The 22,093-nt window shown below is 41.7% G+C and overlaps 1 protein-coding gene across 1 annotated transcript; it reads left to right on the top strand.

Moving 5' to 3' along the window:
- The first annotated feature begins 4,043 nt into the window (after window positions 1-4,043).
- On the top strand, window positions 4,044-11,013 carry PCK1 (phosphoenolpyruvate carboxykinase 1). The gene is made up of 10 exons (XM_009485397.2): window positions 4,044-4,061; window positions 4,256-4,530; window positions 5,901-6,082; window positions 6,693-6,896; window positions 7,220-7,407; window positions 8,385-8,547; window positions 8,678-8,902; window positions 8,995-9,126; window positions 9,863-9,958; window positions 10,559-11,013. The coding sequence occupies exons 2-10, from the start codon at window positions 4,307-4,309 to the stop codon at window positions 11,011-11,013; spliced, it is 1,869 nt and encodes a 622-aa protein (XP_009483672.2). The 5' UTR covers window positions 4,044-4,061; window positions 4,256-4,306.
- Window positions 11,014-22,093: the final 11,080 nt, after the last annotated feature.

The raw sequence follows: 22,093 nt of genomic DNA, 5'->3' as shown, positions 1-22,093 counted from the left end.
TGGGTCAGTGCCGAAGAACTGCCTATAAGAAAAGGGGCTGTGAGGTGGAAATATCACACAGGGCTGTGCACGGTCCGGAATAAACACTTGGCTCAGTCACAGGCTCTTTTGCAAATGCACGCAATTTACACGGTTCACGTTTTCTTCTGGAAATTGAGGGAGCAGTCCCTGCCCTGGTCTCTGTGAGCTGTACACTTGCAAGGGCTGCCCTTGAATCCGGGTGCGTGCAGCATCCAGTCCAGCAGCAATTGCAGTATGCTCAGTATGAGCTGAGCACAACTTCACAGCAAAAATAACAATTGAGAAGCAATGTTCTTCTATTAGTAGAATAGCTTTAAAGAGAATCTTTTAAAAAAGCTACAATTTTATAACAAAAAAAACAAATGACAAACTCTTTGGAGGTGACAATATGTAGGATAATTAGCAATGGGAGGGGAGTAGAAGTTGAGTATTATTATATGTAATTAACAACTTTCTGATCTCATTGTGAGTGCTTTGTTGCACCTTGGTTTGTAGTGATGAGTTAAGCTTTCTTATGACACTTTTTCTGAGCATCTAAGAACCTTTACATTTATTGCACTGAGTTCCAGTAAGTCAGTAAAAGCCAAAGTGCTCAAAACCTCTATTTTGAACAGCCTGAATAGTGTCCCATCAAAGCAAACATCCTGAAAACGTTCCTTTCAAGGCACTTGTTGAATGCTATCATCTCAAAATGTCAGATTTACACTCATTTAAATAATTTGACAGCTTCCAAGAAGACACCTGATAAGCATCACATTCAAGTGCCAAGAAGCACAGAGAAAAAGTGCCAAAAAAAGTTAAATCCGAAGAAATTGTATCAGCTATTAGATGAGTATTATAATACAGTTACTACTAAAAAAGGTTTCTCATTTAAATGGAAAATAAACTTTACATTCAAGACAATTTTTTTTTAAAAAGACTTTACATTGCCCCCATACCACCTCCCATGTTTCTCACTAGTGAGATCTCCCAGCTCACTGAATCCAGACGGCAGACACATACATGGCAAACAGCAGTACACAGCGGTGTTGGGTGAACACCTCGAGACCCCTGTAACCGAGCCATTGGAGATGCTACTTCTGGGGTTTTTTTTGTGCGAGCCACCTGGAGTTATGAGAATTCAATATCTTCAGGTTAAACCTTTAATGCCTTCTGCTGGCTATCTAAAAGCTGAATCTCTAAATGAGAAGATTCTTAAAAAAAAACTTGGCTCTGATTTGCATATGCTCCAGTTATTTCATTGCACCAAATACTATGTGTCTCTTTTATATATGGGCTTGAGGCTTACTGTGTGTTTGCGATATGCTTTGAGATCCTCTGATGGGAGGTGTTACCTAAATACAAGTAATTTGATGCTTAAGTGTCTTGAATTCCCAGTGGACATCTGCACTCAAGCCCTGCTGCCATCACAAATTAAAAACATTTGGAATCCTTAATGTGATTTTTAATGGACATATGTTCGTAACACAGTGCCACCAATTTGGCATATTTAGTGTCTTCTCAAGAGAAGCCCACAGTTTGTATAGCAAGATTGTGGGAGGTTAGGATTGCAGTGCGAGAAAATTTGCACAACACCTGCCTGACTATAATTTAATTGGCAGAAACTAATGCTCCGGGCTTGGGGATTTTATTCCTCCGCTCAAAACTGAAGAGACACTAGGGACTAATCCTGCTGTCTTACACTGTCAATTTTAAGCTTTTATTCTGACTTTACTTGTGCTGCAATATGATCATTTTCTGGTCCACTTTATTTTTTTCTGACACCTGAAGTATTGCTGGTTTACTCTGAGTTGTTATTTCTACGTATAATGACTTATCTGACAACAGGAAGGACTCAGTATTTTTGTACTTCACTGAAAAAGGGGTCTGCTTAGTATTACTGAAGATTATGCCCCATTTTATTTTTAATGAAGTACTTAGTGATATGTTTTAAAAGGAAAACAGGACTGAAATATTTCTGATCAGCTCCACCAGCAACACAGTACGTGGACTCTGAAGACAACCACCACTGCTGTCATTATTAAATTGTCTTTGATTTTACCTTTGCTTACAGCAGAGCCCCATCTGGAGCAGTCTTTGGCACCTCTTATCCTACCAGATTTTTGTTTTCCTTTTCAGGAATGTTTGGCCTTGCAGTCCACCAAGGACAGCCCCTCTTACTTCACTATTTTCTTCCCTTCACGTTTACAAAACATAATAAAAAGCTTTGCAGGAGAGATAGAGGATACCGTCCCAGGGGAGGCGTTCCTGCAGCGTGAGGAGCAGCTCCGTGGTATTTTAGACTTGCAGGGCAGGAAGACAAGCTGCAATCCTGATCCGTGCTGCCCTGCCAGACCTGGCTGTTCAGGGCTTGCAAATCACTGCTGGCTGCCTCAGCAAAAGCCTTGCTGGAAACATCTCATTGACCACACAAACCTGCATAGGTGGCGGGTTATGAACATCATTTATATAGGGTGCTCACATCAATTTTGTTGCTTTAAAGAACTCCCTGAAAATTAGTTGGGATTCCTAGATTTCCTGTTCTGCAAATTACCGGTGACAATATTTTACATACATGGTGGAAGCCCCATCGATATAAAAAGTGACAGGTTGGCATGAAAGCATCGCCTCATCCAGGCCCCAGATGCTTTGCTGGCACTGGGTGTAAGCTGAGGGAGATGAAATGGCAGCAGGGTTATTTCTACAGATTTATTTGTCTGAAATACCTCAGTCTTCACACACCCAGACTGCATGGACAAATGGATGTGAAGATCAGCCTTTCTTTATGGGCATTGATGATCTAAAATGGAGTAGGGGAAGGTAAAGAGCTGGAAGACAGGCAGGAACAGTTAGAGGCAAGACCTCAAAAAGTCTGAGGTCACACTCTCACACTCAGAATTACAAGAGTAGTAGTGGCTATTGGTATCAAATACTGCCACAACAGATACGGAGATGTACATGTCTGTAGATGTACACGTGTCTGTATGTGTACATATGCATGTAGTGCACTTCACACATATAACAAAGCGTACAGCCACATTCCTGAGCAGTTTTGTGCCTTTTCTTTGAGTACTAATTTAAAGATGGGTTAGTTGGTAGACTTGGTAGTGTTAGGTTATTGGTTGGACTGGATGATCTTAAAGGTCTTTTCCAACCTAAACCATTCTATGATTCTATGAATATTTTATGACCCCCATAGGACTCTCAGTAAAATAAAACATAGCATTTGAAGGAGGGGGTTAATTACTGAGACAGTTGCCGATCTGCCTCTTCTGAGCTTGTAGCAATAGAAAATAATTTTCCGTTTGCAAGAGCCTAAAGCAAGCCATAAGCAAAAACTTTCTCTCCTGCACTGAAGGAAACCAAACATTTAGATTTACATTGCTTGTTTTTTTCAGAATGGCATGTATAAAAATAACGCCTCCAGGCAGGCGTATGTAGTGGTTATTCAGGCCTGTCAGTGCTCACTGTTGAACTTTATCCCCGGATCAGGCCATGTTCCCAAGGTGAGTAAACACACCTTGGACGAGCCTCCACTTCACAGCCAACTAGCGAGCATCTGCCTACCAAATGTGCCAACTGCACTTTGCCTGGACGACCCCAGTGTTCCCAGTTCCAGATACTCTTTGTACTCAACCTTTCCCACACACCGAGAAGTTAGGACGCTTTTGGTTTCAAAGCCAAATTGGATCAAAGTTTAGTTAATCTGCTAAATTTTGTAACTGCTTCAAAACAGCAAACCCAGGGGCTAAGAATCACTGCTTTCAGCATTCATTAATCAAACCTGTTAAATGATTACCTTGTCAGGGCTGCTTTGTTGACAACTCTGCATGATGACAATGTCAGTGGCACTGTCCCAAGACAGATCCAGTGGTGACGTAAAGGACAAGCCTCCCTCACCTCACCTAGTGGGATGGACACTACCACGAAGAATATTTAAGGAAGGAGGATACTTCCTTGGAAAGCAGTGATCGCAAGAGTACTCCAAAGCAAGTGAAACAGGATCAACTGAAAGGGACAGCAGAATCCTCTCTGACATCCAACTCAATCTTATAAAGACAGTAAGTAGAATGGCCTCTATTTTTTTTTTCCAGCTTGAAATTACCAGTGATCCAAGTTCTCTATATTGATTTTAAAGCAGAAGTTCATAAGTCTATTACAAATTCTACCTTTGCGTTATACATTGTTAGGAAGGCTTATTGACACTGGTTAGGATGTCATAGTATGCTAACGCACCCAATATATTTTATTTTAGATTGTGTTCAGTATTTCAAAGCCATCAACAGAATCCACTGCAGGTTCAATAATGCCCCCGCAGTTGAAAGCAGAGGTAAACGTCATGCCCAAGGTTGTCCAGGGGGATTTGCAGAGCCTGCCTCCAGAAGTGAGGGATTTCATTGAAAGTAATGCCAAGCTGTGCCAGCCTGAGAGCATTCATATCTGCGATGGCTCGGAAGAAGAAAACGAAAAAATTCTGGACATCATGGTAGAACAAGGCATGATCAAGAAGCTGAGCCAGTATGAGAACTGGTGAGTAGCCTGAAGGAAGTCAAGTATCAACTCAGAATCGCAATATGCATTTTCTCTCCTGTTTACTTTTAAAACTGCTTATAACCCTTTGATATTTGCTTTCCATGAACATTTTGGCACTGTAGCTTACATAGGTGAAATACTCAGGAAAACAAACCTTTTTTCTCTAAAAATTAAGGCAAAGCATATTATTCATTTGGACTATCAACTGTACATTGTCTCTATTGATTAGTTACATCAGGGAACTGAAATAATGTCATAAGACTTATGTAACTAATCATTAGCAATGGCTAAATATTATTTAGCAAATACATCTTTTGAAGAATTCTATTTTAGTCAATTAGTTTATTCATCAAATACTTTTTTGTGGCATTCAAATAGCTCTGTGGGTGTTCAAATATTATTCAGTACAGGCATTATTCATATCGTGCCGATGAGCTTTGACTGTAATGTATTCAGCAAATAATTTTTTCAAATATTTCATCATCTCTCCCAACTAACCCAACATGAAAGGAGAATATTAACAACAAGTACATATTCAGGAATTACATGCCGACCAAGAGATCTTCATGGAAGAAATCTGCAAAGTCTTTTGAATAACTAAGTGCAGGAATTTGGCAATCTGTTTGCAGACTATTTGGGAGAGAAAAGGGCAAGATTCACCAGATAAATTATTCATTGTTAATTATATGCTTAGCTGTAGTGATGATGGTTATGACAGGCCAACTAGAACATTTTTATACTTGTGGAAAATTCCTATGCACAGAGGTGAAAATGTAAAACAATCCTCTCTATTGTAAATAGATGGCAAAAATTCTTTAGAGGGGGAAGAAGAATCCCCTTTAATAAACTCCTTCACTTTTTATGATCATGCTTATACTCAGTATTTCTTTTGTGATGCCTCTAACTTAAAGGACTATGCCAATCCACTAAGCTGGATTCTGATCCCACAGGCACTTATACCAACAGTTAAAGTACTTGCCTGGCATCCACTTTGCTTGAGGCATCATTTTGTGGTTCCCATGCAAAACAACTTCACACTGATGAGAATGAGAATTAAACAAGATTAACTTTTCCCTGAAAGTCAGCAACAAAGAATAAGACTGAGATAAGAGGGAAAGAAGTATTAACGTGTAACCAGAATTTCCTAGGCCATAAAATTTGTTATTTTTACTGGAAAGTCTTGAAACAGTTTGTATGAGAGAATGTATCTGACTGATTTTTGAGTTTGTCTGTTATACTGGCTCTGTCACTGTAGTTTTGACCTTACAAAGCATTGTACCCTTTTGTGCTAAACCAGTCCCAGAGAAGGGTAAAAAGTGCTCTATTGACAATTAAAGTCTAATTTCCTGATTTTTGGTGAAATGCAGCTGGTTGGCTCTCACTGATCCAAGAGATGTGGCAAGAATTGAGAGCAAAACCGTCATCATCACCCAAGAACAGAGAGATACCACTCCGATACCTAAAACCGGAACTAGCCAGCTGGGTCGCTGGATGTCTGAAGAAGATTTTGAGAAAGCCTTCAATACCAGGTTCCCAGGCTGCATGCAAGGTAGGCAGGAAAAGGACTGTTGACGTTGAACTTCTAGGATTACAGAGACACTACTACTAGTTACTGTAATCTTTAAAGAAAGATTTTAGCTGAAGTTTTAGGTTTATACCCCTGATATGAATCACTTTGTTGGTTTCATCTGGATCTTTACCGTAGATCCAAACACCTGTGCAAGAACAGGCCTCAGTCTCTTTCCAGTATTCTTCTCTTCATAAGGAGGGGCAAAGTAAGGTAGGAAAATGTAGGTGATTTTTTTTCCAGGAAGTTACATAGCAACTAAGCAGCAGATATGAAGAGAGGTAAGAATGGAGGGCCCCCATCCCCAGCAATAATTTCAGGTCCAGTAATTTACACCAACAGACAACTTGGCCTCCACCCACCTTTACTACTGGCTAGACAATTTGTCTGAAAAGCTGCTTTCAGAATTTAAGATAAAATTTCTTGCTACACAATTAGACAAACAAACCTAAGGCTCTTTAAACATCATCAGAAACACCCACAAGATAAACAGCTTTTAAAGGAGTCAGAAACAACCTCCATATTAATAAAGATTATTTCAAAAGTTCCTTGTTTTGCTCTTTGCCACATCTTGCTACTCCCTGTTTTCCAGGACGTACAATGTATGTCATCCCCTTCAGCATGGGGCCTATTGGGTCTCCGTTGTCCAAGATTGGGATTGAATTGACAGATTCACCGTACGTAGTGGCCAGCATGAGGATCATGACACGGATGGGAACAGCTGGTTTGAAAGCCCTGAGCAATGGGGAATTTGTAAAATGCCTTCACTCAGTTGGATGTCCTCTACCGCTAAAAGGTAAGAGACATTAAAAACTGTCACCCCTGGAAATTCCCAGAGGCATGTTTTAGAGCTGACTGTGTGTTCTCAGCACATGGGAGACACTCACCGTAGAAGACCAGGGTGGTTTCTGTAACAGCACTAGGTTCAGAACTCAATTAAAGGAATTAAAGCTCAATGAGAGTTTCACAGAAAGGAGATTATTATCCCTAGTATTTACCAGGGGGTTTCCTTTAAAGCATCTGGTATGGGTTGCTGTCAGAGGCTCTATGCTGATGAAACAACAGCGTGATCCAGCATGGAAATCGCTGCATTCATGAGTACAACATTCTGTTCTGCAGAGCCATTAATCAACAACTGGCCGTGCAACCCGGAGTTAACGCTGATTGCCCATCTCCCGGATCGCAGAGAGATCATTTCATTTGGCAGCGGTTATGGAGGAAACTCCTTACTGGGGAAAAAATGCTTTGCTCTCAGAATTGCCAGCAGAATCGCCAAAGAGGAGGGCTGGCTAGCTGAGCACATGCTGGTAAGAGCTACTAAATCATGTGTGTTTGAACAGCCATTAAACCCTAAATTAGCTCAACATAAATACATCACATCTTGCTATCAATGAAATTAGTCTCATATGGATAGTCCTGTAACATTAGATATTAATTTATCACATGGCAGGCTTATGAGAAATAGGAAACTGCTTGCAAGGTTAAGTACCAAACATTTTAAAATAGTACCTGTAAAATCAGAAACCAAGAAAGATTTGGAACTTCTGACAGTGGCTACACAAGTGTAGGCAGACCCATGTACTTGAGCAGAGCCTAAACATCATCACTGGGGATCCACATTGCCCCTGCAAGTCTAATAGCAAAAGATTAATGGAAGTTTTGAAAATTGTCTTTCATATTATAAAGAGGTCTATGCACTCAAAAAATATGCAGATATTGAATTTTCTAAATGAATTCTGCTCTACACCCTTCCTGCCTTTCCTTTCTGCTGTCATTTAAACATTGTACTACCATAAAATACCACTGAAAAAAAGAATTTCAAAGTGCATAAGAGAACAGTCTCGGAAAAAATATCTATGGACTCCGAGAAGTGCGGAAGTATCCATACATGAAATGCTTTCACTACACTCCAGTTGTGCAGCCAAAAGAATATTGCCTTGTTTTCTTCCGTCTCAGCTGAGAAACACAGCTGTATACAGTCTGTGTATCTTCAATCAGCAAAATAAAAAACATTTAGCTTGAATTTTATATATATATACACCAGACATTTTTTAAAAATGTAAGAACTCCTTACAGATATTCTAAGGTCAAGAAGAGCAGAACTTTTGATTAATAAAGTACTGTTTGATTTATTTGTCAACTATATTATGTGGTATTTCTTCTGTAGGAAAAAATTTGCATAATTAAGTATTTTATCATTATCACTTGCTGGAAGACAATCTTCAAAATGAAAAGTGCAAGAAAAAAAAGACCATATTTGACAGTTGCATTAATTTTTCAATAGATCCTGGGCATTACCAATCCAGAAGGTGAAAAGAAGTATTTTGCTGCAGCATTTCCTAGTGCATGTGGAAAAACTAACTTGGCCATGATGAACCCAAGCCTGCCAGGATGGAAAATTGAGTGTGTGGGTGATGATATTGCCTGGATGAAATTTGATGAACAAGGTATAGAACTGAAAGGGGATTGTTTTACAGTCCAGTATGGGTTGCTTTTAGGTGCAGCAAGACATGCTACAAAATTCTGGATAGAAATGAAACAGTTTGATTTATTTATGTTTTGTCATTTAACTTCCAGGCAACTTAAGGGCAATCAACCCAGAAAATGGCTTTTTTGGTGTCGCCCCTGGAACCTCAGTCAAGACAAACCCCAATGCTATTAAAACCATATTCAAGAACACCATCTTTACCAATGTAGCAGAAACTAGTGATGGAGGTGTCTATTGGGAAGGCATTGATGAGCCATTACCACCAGGAGTAACACTGACTTCATGGAAGAACAAAGACTGGACCCCAGATAGTGGTAACCTGGCCCACTCCACAGTCTCTCTTGGCTTTCCCTGCTGAATTCAAGTTAATTCTGCCATTGTGACCTTTTCATTGTATTCTGTACAGGGGAACCTTGTGCTCATCCCAACTCACGATTCTGCACTCCAGCCAGCCAGTGCCCCATCATGGACCCTGCATGGGAATCACCCGAAGGCGTGCCCATTGAAGGGATTATATTTGGAGGCCGCAGACCTGCTGGTAAGAGATGCAGCAGCCACATATCAAGGGTGAAGTGCTGACCACAGAAGGGTTGAAACACAACTGGGCATAGACACAGGTTTTGCTTTCATAGCTGCAAAAGCAAGGAAATAACCACATTAGTCTAACTTCTCCATGTTAGCCTTTGACACACACAGTTACAGCCACTGATGTTTCAATGTCTGAATTGTTAGATGTTAACACAAAACAGGTCATAATAATAAAGGGCTGGAGAGAGATCAGGACCCACTGACCTGGGTAATACATAGACACAGCAAATTGCTGTACCTGTCTCAATTTACTTGCAGTTTAACTAGTTCAGCTAGGAAATGGTTAGAGAAATGAACCAGTTGTAGACAGGTTACAGAAAAGGAAGTAAAATAAATTGATCTGTTAAAGGTCACCTACAGTTGGAAAAGAAATAAGAGTAATGCTAGGTCTGAATCTGATATCAGGACCACAGGACCAGATTCTATTTCCAGTAAACTCTGCTGGGGATTCTGAGGTCCCAGATATCTCCCACTGAGCAACTAAACATGGATGTGGTAGCCAGTTTTGAAAACATTCATATAAACTTCTTTGCTATGAGAGGGCAGGAAATGAACTAGTTAAAAAAAACAGGAAAAATTAGAATACATTGTACAGTAACATGCATTCGGCAGTATCTCAGGTAGCAAAACATGTTATAAAAATGTTTCTGGACCTCTAATTACTGAAGTGATTTTGTTCTTTACAGGTGTGCCTCTTGTATATGAGGCCTTTAACTGGCAGCATGGAGTATTTATAGGAGCAGCTATGAGATCTGAAGCAACAGCAGCTGCTGAGCACAAAGGTAAATCAAAGTTTAATCTGCCTACCTGTATTAAAAGCAATCCTCTCTGGACTGCCTGCTCTGTCCTCCTCCCTTGCTCTTTCACATTTCAGTCTTGGCAGCTAATTTTGCAACCTGTGCCTTTTCGCAATAGAAAACATTTGTACTGGGATTAAAAGGCAAATTCTCTGTAAAAGTCAAATTAAGCAAAATAATCCCCTAGGTGGCAAGCATACAGAACAGGGTACAGGCATGGAGTTGCCAGAAGCCTTGATATGGAGTTCTTGTTGCAGTCTGGGATAAACAAACTTAAATTTTCTCTTCTGCTAGAGCTCAACATAAATACATGAACAATGAAAGCCAGCCCTTGAGAATCTTCATTTAGGCTGCTTGACGTGAGATTTAAGATACTAATTTCCACTGATTACAAAAATTAATTTAATTTGTACTTTTTTGTATATCAAGGATAATGCTTGTATTGCTTCTTAAAGCTCTTTCATTCAGAGGCAGAAGGGTGGTTAAGGGACCATGGGCAGTAAATCCTGGGAGGATCTGGATCTTTGCGCTTTAGAATAAATGTGCTATTTATTACCTTACATTGTCCATTTGTGTTTTGAACAGGCAAAATCATTATGCATGATCCATTTGCCATGAGACCTTTCTTTGGCTACAACTTTGGCAAATACTTGGCCCACTGGCTCAGCATGGCACATCGTCCAGCTGCAAAACTACCAAGGATCTTTCATGTTAACTGGTTCCGGAAAGACAGCCAAGGGAAATTCCTGTGGCCTGGCTATGGAGAGAATTCCCGAGTGCTGGAGTGGATGTTCAACAGAATTGAAGGGAAAGCCTCTGCCAAGCCAAGTGCCATAGGTTACATCCCTGCTGACACCGCTTTGAACCTGAAGGGTTTAGAAGATGTCAACTTGACTGAACTGTTTGATATCTCCAAAGAGTTCTGGGAAAAGGAGGTAGAAGAAATCAAACAATACTTTGAAGTGCAAGTTAATGCTGACCTTCCCTATGAAATAGAAAGAGAAATGCTTGCCTTAGAGATGAGGATAAAACAGTTGTAGCTGATCAAAACAACAATTATTTATCAATCTACACATACTAGAGACAGGACAAACACATTTTACCTAATAACCACTGGAAGCATAATGGCACACTGATGGGCAGGGAGTTATAATGAAAGTAAGGTCTTAGTTTAGTTAGAATATAGGTAGGGGCATTCTAGAAGTAACGTCAGACCTAATGATTTATAACTACATCAGTTGTTGTGAATAGGTGAGCAGCTGTGGGAAGGTATGTGCATGTGGTCTTCAAAACCCTGATCTGTCGCTTACACACGCATATAGCCATGATGTGTGTAAATTACTTGCCTAGTTCTGCTTATACAATCCAAACCAATCCAACCTTCAAGGTGTAGCACATTGTTTCTATCAGACAAACCACTAGTGTCTCAGACTCTACAGGAAAGAAGAAAGAAAGTTAGATGCTGTATATATCTATTACCTAAACATATTTCATGGCTTAAATATTTTTTAGAAAAATGAAGTTGTAACTTTTATCAGAGTGAAAGATGACTTTGTATTACTAATGCGTATTTAAGATATTGCTATTATATATGCCTCATGTTCCTGTGATTTCCAGATGTTTTGAATGGCCTGTTCTTTAAACTGTTGAAATAAATGTTTATACAAAATATGACCTCATTTCCAGTATTCTCACTGTTTATAAACTACATGCATATAAATTGGGCCTCCTGTCAATACCAGAGCACAGAGAAATTCACACGTGGAAGTTAGATGTTGACTAGCATTGATCTGCTAACTCGTAAGCCAACTAGTTTAAGCCACCTACTGTCTTTGCAACTTTTATTCAAGCCAAAGGAATGATCCAGAAATTATGATACCAGCTGCGAGCAGTCATCCAGCTAGTGACATGCCCTCCATAACTGGCCATTGTTAGTTAACTTCAGGCATTTATAAAATAAACTACCCTCCAGGAAAGCCCCGTATTAGGACCTGGCTCATTTGCTAAAGTCATAGGATTTGTCTCTGTTCTGCAGTACCTTGGCTTTTGCAAGAATAACTAACAGAGCTGTTAAAGTAAAGACAGTTTGGGAAGAGTTTTCCAGATTTGTTGAGATGCCTAAAGCCTTAGAGCTCAATGAAGATAGGGGTAGGAGCCTGTATTGGCTTCCTTGTAGATCCAAGATACTAAAACCATTGCATGTTCTCCCAATTAAAGGTGTCCTTTACATGCTTCCCATGTCCCTGGCAGGTATCCTGCTTTTTCACTTTGAATGCTTGATCTCCCAAAATATATTGTAAATATTTGCTTAGCAAAAAGAAAATCACTTACATTGTGTAATAAGCCTTTTTATAGACCCTGCTTCCTTGCAAAACAAACAGTACCAGGGCTGGTCAACAGATGCCCTTCAAAGTTTGCTAGGAGAGGTCACATAGCCTGAAAAGCCTCTACCTACCTCCTGGCTCCATGTTTTGGACTTAACACTAACATTATCAATTCTGAAGCAAATAATACAGCATAAGTCAATAGATATATCACACAAAAACCAGACAATAGAAAGCTGTGACGAAAGCAGAGAACAGTGCAGCCTCTGTAGAGATGATCATTGGTTGACCTGCTTGCTGGTCAAAAACCACATCTGCATGGATGCAGGTCTCCTACGTGGTCATCTTTAGCCTGTGTACTCTTGAGTGGGCTCCAAATTAAAAGAAAAAACAAGATGGAAGACAGTAAATAAGTCAGAATAAGTGAGCCAAGAGACACTAGTATATGCACTCCTCAGATTCAAGAACTAATATCATGCGTATAAAATAAAGTTGTTTATAAAGTAATTCTATAAATAGTTGATGAAAGGCTTGGGCCACTCCCAAACTGATATGACAGTATTGGACCTAGTATTTGGATAAGGCTAAGGAAGAACAAGGAGATCTAAGAAAATCTGTCATGCTAATATCAGAGAGTTATGGCCAGTTACCGTCTCAGAGTTTCTTATGGGCCTCATGAGAGGATCCCTGTCCTGAGCAGTACAAACATATTCCAAGTACATTTTGAAATGCTGCCCAGGAGACGTACAGAAGCTCGGGGCTTTCCAGACCTGCCTTCTCAAACACAACCAGGCTCGATATTCTGAATATTACAAATTAAATGACTCGTACTTCATGCCAGTGCAATCTGTGCCAAAGGCCCAAGCCCAGAAGGCACATGGACGTGGGAGAACTGAGTGACACTTGCCCCATAAAATGCTGCTTAATGAGGAGATAGGTACCATCACTGTGGGACAATACAACCATGACTTTGTAGCACATGCCCAGCTAGCAAGATTGGTATTATAATGTGCTAACTGCCTTGAAAACATCATACCCCTGCCCAAACCATTGGATTTCATATTCTGACTAAACCCTCGCTTTCTCCTCCTCACCCCAAGAGGTTGACAGACTTTCCTTCCCTTGACCGCCACTGCCCTCGGGGTTCTCCTCTGGATATTCTTTCCATATAACATAACACAACTCATGGAAAGTGGCTATCACAAGCACTTCTGGCAAAAATATTTAAACCATTTGCGGTTCTCCCGCTCCACGCATTTTAACCACATGCACCTTTTCAAACACTGCTCAGAGACTGACGGGTGTGCAAGTCATTCCAGAAACTACAGAAAATGGGGGGGAAAAATGCTGTACTGTTAAGGCTGAGAACAAGAAAATAACTTTTTGCGTGAGTCATTCAACAGCTCCTTTGTATGTAAATATATCCACAACCCATCAGCATCTATAGGGAGTACAATTTACATTTTGAATGATCAAAATGTTTAGTATTGGCAGAGAAAATGTTTTAAGAGAGAAGGCGGCGGTTTAAAATTTAGAAATGTAGTCAACCGTGCCAGATTATGATCTCAACTTCTCTCCCTCCAACAAATACTATGCTCCATAAAAACAAAATGAATTAGAACAAAATGCTTTTAAATTGAAATTTGGAAGTTCCCCTGATTTTCAAACGAAAGAGGGAAAGGCAACAAATGCAATAAATTTCAACAAATTAGTAGAGAAATATAAAACTTGGTCTATTAAATGTGATTCAGAGAAAGGAAGCACAGGAAAGACTAACACATGAAATGTACAGAGCCATAACATTTGCAACAGCTGTGTTATGAAATGCACTTGGTATTCTGGGAAGTGAGAAACAAAATACTTCTTTTAAACACTTGTGGATGTACCGGTGGCAGAAAAGAAGAGAGACAAAATCAAAATCACAGTTTAACCATTAATACTATTGAGGATATGGTCTCTGGTACCTTGTTTATCCCATGATTCACCAAACAAGACAACACAGTGCTGGATGCAACACATCTGGGGAGGCTGTGCTTGACTCCCATAAAGTTAGTGCGGTCCCTTTAATGACCTTTATCTACTCAGGCAAAAAGTCTGGCTTCAGTGCCAAGTACTCCTATTAGCACAGATAAATCCGTGGAGCTCAGAGCCAGACCTTGGTCCAATCTTTGCACAAGTTGAGAAGTCTCCAGGCCTGATGCCATCCTTTGGACTCATTTCTAATGTTTCAAGGTCACATTTTGACTGTGTTTTGTCTTGTTCCTTCAGATCCCTTTCTCAGATGTCAGTCTCAGTAGTAATTAGCTTGAGTATATAAGATATCCACACACCTGTATTCTGTCAACATGATGAAGGTTAAACCAAATAAATAAATAAAACAGAAAAGCCACATCCAGCTTGCTGCAGAACTCTTACTGGAAAAAAGTGAAACCCAACTTCAAATCTCTCACAATTCTATGATGATAGGGCTATTTTCAGGGAAAGAAGTAAAATTCAGAGAAATGGCATTTGTGCTCTGGGAATTACTGTTTTCCAGAAACCTTGGCTACCATAGTAACATGATTTATTCCATACTTGCTGCAGTATAGTCAATTAGCTCCCTAACTGAAAGACAATTATCGTAACTAGATACATACCTGGCTGGAAGACTACTGAAATGCTGCTTATGAATGGCAAAGCAGCACGCTCTAAACTCCAAATTAGTAATCATTATTGTTGATCATGGAGGACATTTCTGGCAGTGGTTTAACCTCAGCGATACAAAAGGGCACATTTGTCAAATAGGTGCTGGCAAACCCCAGTCACCGAGATTCCAAACCACGTCCTGCCACATCTGTGAATCTGTATGCAAAACAGCTAGGTGGAAAAAAAAGAGAAAGAAAAAACCAAATTGCTATTGTATGCCTTTACTGCATTCTGCAGCCGTCACGGATATAACTTTCTGCTGCAAAACTTTAACAGAGGAGTTTGTGAGCAAATTGCAGAAATCCACATATATTAATATGCAAAATTCAGGATGTATCTGATCCTTGCAAACACAAACGTCGTTATGGTGCCTTTGTTGTAAGAGGCCATGAAGATGACCTCTGAGTTGTCCCTACCCAGCCTGAAGGGATTTAAGCTGCCTTCATTACCATCAGCGACACTGGTCACCTCGGAATTCATTTTGCTCCTCCTTACACTGGCACCATTGCACTTGCCATGGCTTTTCTCCAGTGTAAGTGTGACCAGATGTAGGTTCTGGGATTATCTGACTTCAGCTTTCATTCAAGCCGATAAGCTGCTAGCAGAACTTTTTCTAACACACATCCCAGAAATGTTCTTTGTGTCTTCTTTGGAAATGTCAGATACTGGCCATTGGAAAAGAGAAAACATCTGTTTTAATCCTCCCGAAGGAACATGTCAAAGTTTTTGTTCTGTTTTTATGCAGGCTCCAGGCCTTTCATTCAGCTAGAAAATCCCTTTGTAAAACTGCTGCGGGTTTTTTTTGTTGTTGTTTTTTTCTTGTAAAGCACCACAATGCCATTTCCCAGGTTGAGATGGCCAAGGAACGGTCCTTCCCAGAAATTTGCTCCTGATAATGGCCAGTTTGTCCAGAACAAACTAAGCTCACCCTCCATGGAAAATAGCTTCTAGCATCACAGTTAATAGATCTTATCCCTGCTTTGTATAGTTTGGGGGGCTTTAAATTAATAGTCTGAACTCTTCCCCCTCCTCATTTCATCAGTGAAATCCTAGGAAGGCCCTGTCACCATGGGGGAGGCTGGCACAGCAACAGCATGTGCGTATGAATGCCATCTCAGCTATGAATGTGAAGAGCACAACAAAACCTCGTTTTACCCACCGGAAACCATCACTATATTTATCTGTGTCTTCCTGAACAGATGAGAAACTTCCCATGGTGTTCTGGAGCGCCAGATCCCGAGAGCAGCTATGAATAGCAGCTTTAAATTTAACCAAGGTTGGAAAGAGAGTGAAACCTAAATGCTACAAGATGATGCCAGTTCAGCTGGCTCAGAAGCCAACAGAGTCTTGCTTGCAAGTGGCACGGAGATGAATTCCAGCCCACAGGGCAAACAACATCGCCATCAGTATACAGTAACGCCACAAAAGTGGTATGACTTTGCATGACTTACGCATCACTAAGGCCAGAGAGTTACAACTCTCCCAGGAGTTATTCCTGCTGGTAGGAGCCAGAAGGGTGGTGAGACCCAAGTGAACCTTCTGGAAGTGACAGTGCATTGCACTGACTCTCATTGAGCAATTCGACTCCTGTGTTCCTTTTCCTATAGCTTGTTCAAGTATGACCAGACTAAGGTAAGTGTGCATGAACTTTTGTTCCACCTCAGTCACTGGATTGCCTTAATGCTAAAGAGCAAGTTCATGAAGAGCCACATGGCAGTGACCGTGGAGCTGGACAGCAGAGCTCCTGCTGGCTTCGGCAGTGACAAGAACAATCTGTGGGTTCTTTGCTGAGGTTTGGTTTTGTATATTCGGTCTGGTTTTGCCTTTCAGTTTGGGATACTACCAACAGTTACTTGAAGCTCCAGAGGCAGCCAGTAGAAAAAAGAAAGATGCTATAAATTTAACTAGGACAGCAGTTGGGAAAGGGAGGGGGAAGGCTGTTTGAGAACTGTGGGTTGACTGGTGGTCTTAGAGTACAGAAACAATATCCTTCTACTACTAAGTAGAAGCAGGCCTCAGATTCCATGGAGTTCTCTTGGTCTTTATTCTATAAAGACAGAAATCTGGCTCTATTTCATCATAGTTATCTACACTCAGGCACCCCTCCACCCTTGAAGGAGATTAGTAGTGATAATGCATCTGGTACCTGCCCCAGCAATAACAGATCTATGTGGAGAAGATTAGAAGAAATTGTTTGGGCTTTTGCCCAGTCCTAGAAGTCCCACCAACCATTTCCAAAAGTCCCATCAGTTTTTATGGCTTGTCTCTCAAGAAGGCTGCTGAAACCTACATGAAGGAGAGACTTTAAAAAGATTTTTGCAGACATTTATTTCTGGCCAAATTATGATTGCTTGGAGGAAAAAGAAGCCACCATACAAATCTTGTTAGAGACTTCAGCAGGAACTCACAAACCCATGCAGAACTGAGATAAGCTAAAAAAAGCAATAGCATCCAGGAAGGAAAGACAGACCAGCCAGCCAAATGCAACTCTAATTCCAACCCATGACAGACCCCTGGGGCAGCTCCAAAGCCACTTAGCACAAGCATGGAGCTGGGCCAGGAGGAGATGCTGGCACCACAAGAGCAGCTCTAGCAAGTCCAGACTGCAATTTGGGGATTTGCTGAGGGGGACAGACTCGGACAGGCTTGTTACCCCCAGTACCACGAACACACAGCTCCCCACCTCTGCAACCCTCCAAGTCAGATAGCTCCAGGGACACCGTGATCCCTGAGCTCCCTGTACAGCAAAGTGTGCGCCGTGTGCGTACATAGGAAAACAGAGTAACAGCACATCTGTTAACGACACAAAAACACGCTGGCAATGCTTGGTGTGGCTTGGCAGGGGAACCTATATCAACTGTCTGCAGTCCAAGGTCTAAAGGGCAATCTGCCTTCAGAGACGCCGCAGCTTCAAGGAACTGTGTCTTGGAGTGAAACTGGTGCCTCTGCAGCACACAGCCTGCACCAGGCCCCCGACATGTACCAAGTGAGTGCTGTACCCGCTTTGTGCCACACAGGAGGTGAATTTCCCAGGAGAGCTAGGGGGAAAAAAGTACAGAGAGCATCTTGAGAGGCTGAAGGCTAATGCCTGTGCCTCTCGGACCCCTCCAACAGACCTCCCTGGAGGGACTGCTCTGCCAGCACAGAGAGTACATGGGACACCAGCACAGGATTACCAGGAGCTGGGATTATTTACTACAGCAGGGACTGGAAAATGCCTTTTTTTTTTTTTCAGGGAATAGAGTGCACAGAGCTGCCAGGAAGGTGACTGTACTGATTATTCTTGTGCAGGACTGCTGACAACTGCCTGGCCTGAGGGTCCCCAAGCAACACTGTTCAGTGCAGTAGGAGGAAGGTAAAGGAGGGGGACCACATACTTGGGGACCAGAGGGTTTCTAGCAATGACAGCTGGAAAAGTCCCTGCAGGCTGTGTCACACTGCTGCGATATCTCCAGACAAGCAGCTCTCTCCCGTATAGCGATACCCTTAGAAAGTACAAGCTGGAAGCTGCTTCTGTTCCAGTTGCCGGAGAGCAGCTCCCAACCTCCTGGTCCAGGTGAACATGTTTGCTGGATGCTGTCCCTGCTGCAGACATGGTGGGAAGGCCAGGGAGGGCATCTGTTCAAGACATTTATGATGGTGCCGTTTTTTTTAACCATGAATTTGAACAGAAACCATGTTGCACCTTAAATGTCACTGCTAGGCAGAAGGAAAGTCATGAATCTTTAGCAATCTTCCCAACATCATGATTTTCAAGCAGAAAATGAATATACATTGGAAGAAACACTACAGCTGTGACTGCCTCAGTGAAGCCATTAACAAATGCAGTGTAACATGTCCAAGTGCAGTCAGCCCTGTCTGGGGGCTGCTGGGTCTTTCTCCCATCCTTCTTCTCTCCCCATTGCTCTGCTTATTGTTTGCTTCATTGTTAATCCCACCTAATTTAAAAATAGGAAATTGATTTCTTATGTATCCATTACAAACCAAATCATTTCTTTATTACAGCAAGTATAGTATTTCATAAGCAAGTCATGGAAAATTAAAACCATGCCTGTTGCTTTGATGAAATAATGGAGAGAAATGCTGGAGGGGAAGGCACAGACAGCTGGGGGCTGTCATGCAACCAGTGGTGCATGTTAACTCTTTGCAGGCACCCAAGGCTCCTGCAGCTGCCAGGTTTCCTCCCCCAAACTGCTGGTTATAGTGCTAAGTACTCCCTTATCGCTAAAGCTCAAAAGCATCTAAGAGAAGGAACACAACCCCTCTGAACAAAGTAGGTCAATGATTTTGGTGGCTGGAGATTATGTTGTTAACAAGTTTGCAGCCTGCCTGTATGCAGAAGCGGATACCTCTCAATATGAACATTACCAAAATTAGGTGCTTGACAATTGCTGTTGTATGGTGTACACAACACAGGAACCTGCAATACCAGCTACACATTAGCCCAGAAGTCCCTGTAGCATAAATATTTCCAGGCCTTGGGCATATTAGACCATTGTGCTTTGCTACCAGATAGGGAGATTTAGGCTGAAGGGCAACCGCAGTTGTCTGGAGAGATATTCGGTGTACATTGCACACAGGTTATGTCAGTACAGCAGGCACCCCAACCAGATCAACAACTAGTTAGCAGCGTACTGTGACTCAGGGCAGATTAGAAATTAAAACAAAATCCATTGTGTGCATTACCGAGGATTTATGGACTGTTTTGTGAACCTCCCTGTTGAGCAGACAGGACATGGGTCCTCTGAAAAGTAATCCAGATAAGTACTACAGCTCGCAGAACATTGCAACATCCAACCCAAAGTTCATTGACTACTTCATGCTGATCTCTAGGAATTACAGCCAAACAAAACCTCTTCAATTTCCCTATCAGAAGCAAAAAGATCAGTGAGTTATCACTGTACAGAATGTTTTTTATAATGTATTATCTATAGATATATCCATATAAAAATACCATGTCTGAGGACAAAGAATAAGCAAAGCTATCACCACAGACCACAAGCAGACAGACTCCACAAGAGTGAAGGGTAGCAGAAGAGATCGTTTCAGAGCAGTAATTCATCTCTAGTCTGTTCATCTCTCTAAACACACTCTTTTGAGCAAGAAACTGTTTGCCTATGCTTCTTTGGGGTAAGATTCTCCCATTTTTTAAAAAGAGCCCATGTTACACTATCTTGGAAATCTGTGTCACTCAAAGTCTGCCATGTCTCAGGGACTTGCTGTTCTTCTTCCTGGAAGTCAGGGCCAGAGAGATGATCATGCTAAAGTAATTCTTACACCAGCTAAGAGGACTGCAAACACAGCCACCTTACCTAATCCTTCCCCTGCTCTGGGAGGAGGCCAGCCAGTGAGCAAGCAGCAGGCATTTGCCAGTTCACTGCAAAGAGCTTCCTAACAAGCAAGCCAAAGAAAGTCCTCTTAAAACTCTTTATGGTCCTTTTGTGCTGATGATTCTCAGAATTGGAAAACAAGTTTTGTAACTCAGTGGGAACGAAGGAAATGGGCTCCTTCCAGGAACATCCTGCATCGTCTCTCCTGCTCCCAGCTCCAAAGGGCTTGTCTAAAGCTGTGTCGCTGGGAAATACCGTGCTCCTTTCTGCTAGTTTCTCTATTGGCTGCTACTATGTTGAACCAACTTATTTATGCAATAAAGATCCCAAGAAACAGTCTGTGTAAACTACTACAAGTTACCACCAAGCAGCTCCAAGATCAGCTAAAATGGCCAAAGGTCTCTCAGCCTCTGTAAAGTTCTCCTGCGTAAGAGGCATTTCCATTCCCTGTTACAGGAGATGCTTTACACTGCTTTCTGGTCTGCCATGTTGCTCCCTCATCTGACTTTGACAGAAACTCAGTCCTCTGAGTCCTCTATTAGCATTTTAATGATTATCAAATATATTATGGAATTATTTTCAAGTTTCTTCTTTGGAAAATATCCTCCAGGAGTCCTAACAAGTATTTGTTTTGATGATACATTTGGTAAGATGGTCACCAAAAAAATTCAGAAATACAGAAACATTCATTTGCACTTGCACAACAGAGCCGATTCACCATGTTAATATTTTAATGGAACCACTGGATGTTTTCGGTAGCTGCATTACCACTATGACAGCAACAATAACTCCCAGACAGAAGTCAAGACAAGACATAGTAATTAGGTCAAACCTTTGGGATAGATCTGTCATCACAAAATGTAAATGTAAGTTACTCTCCCATTGCCTAAGCTCTGTGAGCTGTGCTACTGCACTGGGTTGTCTAAGCAGGATAAAGAAGCAGAAGTAGTGAGGGTCATTTTGCCTTTTGCTGTTGTTCACAATTACTCTGTGGTTAATTGATCTTGATTAATTATTTAAAGTAAATGGAGCTTTCCTGACCTAATGGCAACATGTAAACTGATTAACTTTACACAGCCAGCAAAATGATCTGCACAGTGAGATCAGCTCTGGTAATGTATTATTTACGCCAAGTTATCCTGTGTCACTGCTGCCAAACACAAGATGGCAATCGTGAAGGCGTGGTGCAGGTCCCCTCAGGGCGAGGGTTAGACTCACCCGGTCCCTTAGCACCGGTGGGAAGCGGGGAGGAGAAACTCTACTGTGCTGTGATAGCTTGTGGCACCTCCTGGACTGCATCCATGTGGGCTTGGGGGAAGGAAGGGAAAGGAGAAGGCAACCACCTGTGGGGTGGGACAAGGGCTGGGAGCATGTGGGGAGCTTGGGGGAGACAGCAGAGCAGTGAGGAAGAGCAAGGCGCCTTCGAAGGCAGGTTTGAGCCGCCTGGAGGGACCAGGCTGCAATTTGGCTAGTGGAGACAAATACTGCTGCTGGCACGGCCCAACCCTGAGAAGCAAATGCAAACCGGCCCTTTGTCCAGCTCTGTTTTGGCAGTCCTGTCACAGCCCCCCATCTGTAACATTGCTGGGGGTTACAGGGCAAAAAAGTATATTTTGTGCAGATAATGGCTATCTTTGCTAGAAATCAAGACCTAGATAAAAGCTTTCCCAGAGATTCTGCCTAGATATAGGTCTGAGCTTTGCTTATCAGCCCGGATAGGGCACTGCTGCTTCTGTTGCAATGCGGTAAAATTGGTTCCTGGAGTAAATTATGCACATTGG

This window comes from Pelecanus crispus, chromosome 14 (genome assembly GCF_030463565.1).
Source record: "Pelecanus crispus isolate bPelCri1 chromosome 14, bPelCri1.pri, whole genome shotgun sequence".
Lineage (NCBI taxonomy): Eukaryota > Metazoa > Chordata > Aves > Pelecaniformes > Pelecanidae > Pelecanus > Pelecanus crispus.
This window is presented reverse-complemented; position numbering and strand designations above follow the sequence as displayed.

Excerpts from the sequence above, each read along its gene's own strand:
- PCK1 (XM_009485397.2), top strand. The coding sequence starts at position 4,307 with ATGCCCCCGCAGTTGAAAGCAGAGGTAAACGTCATGCCCAAGGTTGTC. Across the intron at positions 4,531-5,900 it reads CTGAGCCAGTATGAGAACTG|CTGGTTGGCTCTCACTGATC; the intron begins GTGAGTAGCCTG and ends GGTGAAATGCAG. Across the intron at positions 9,959-10,558 it reads AGCAGCTGCTGAGCACAAAG|GCAAAATCATTATGCATGAT; the intron begins GTAAATCAAAGT and ends TGTTTTGAACAG.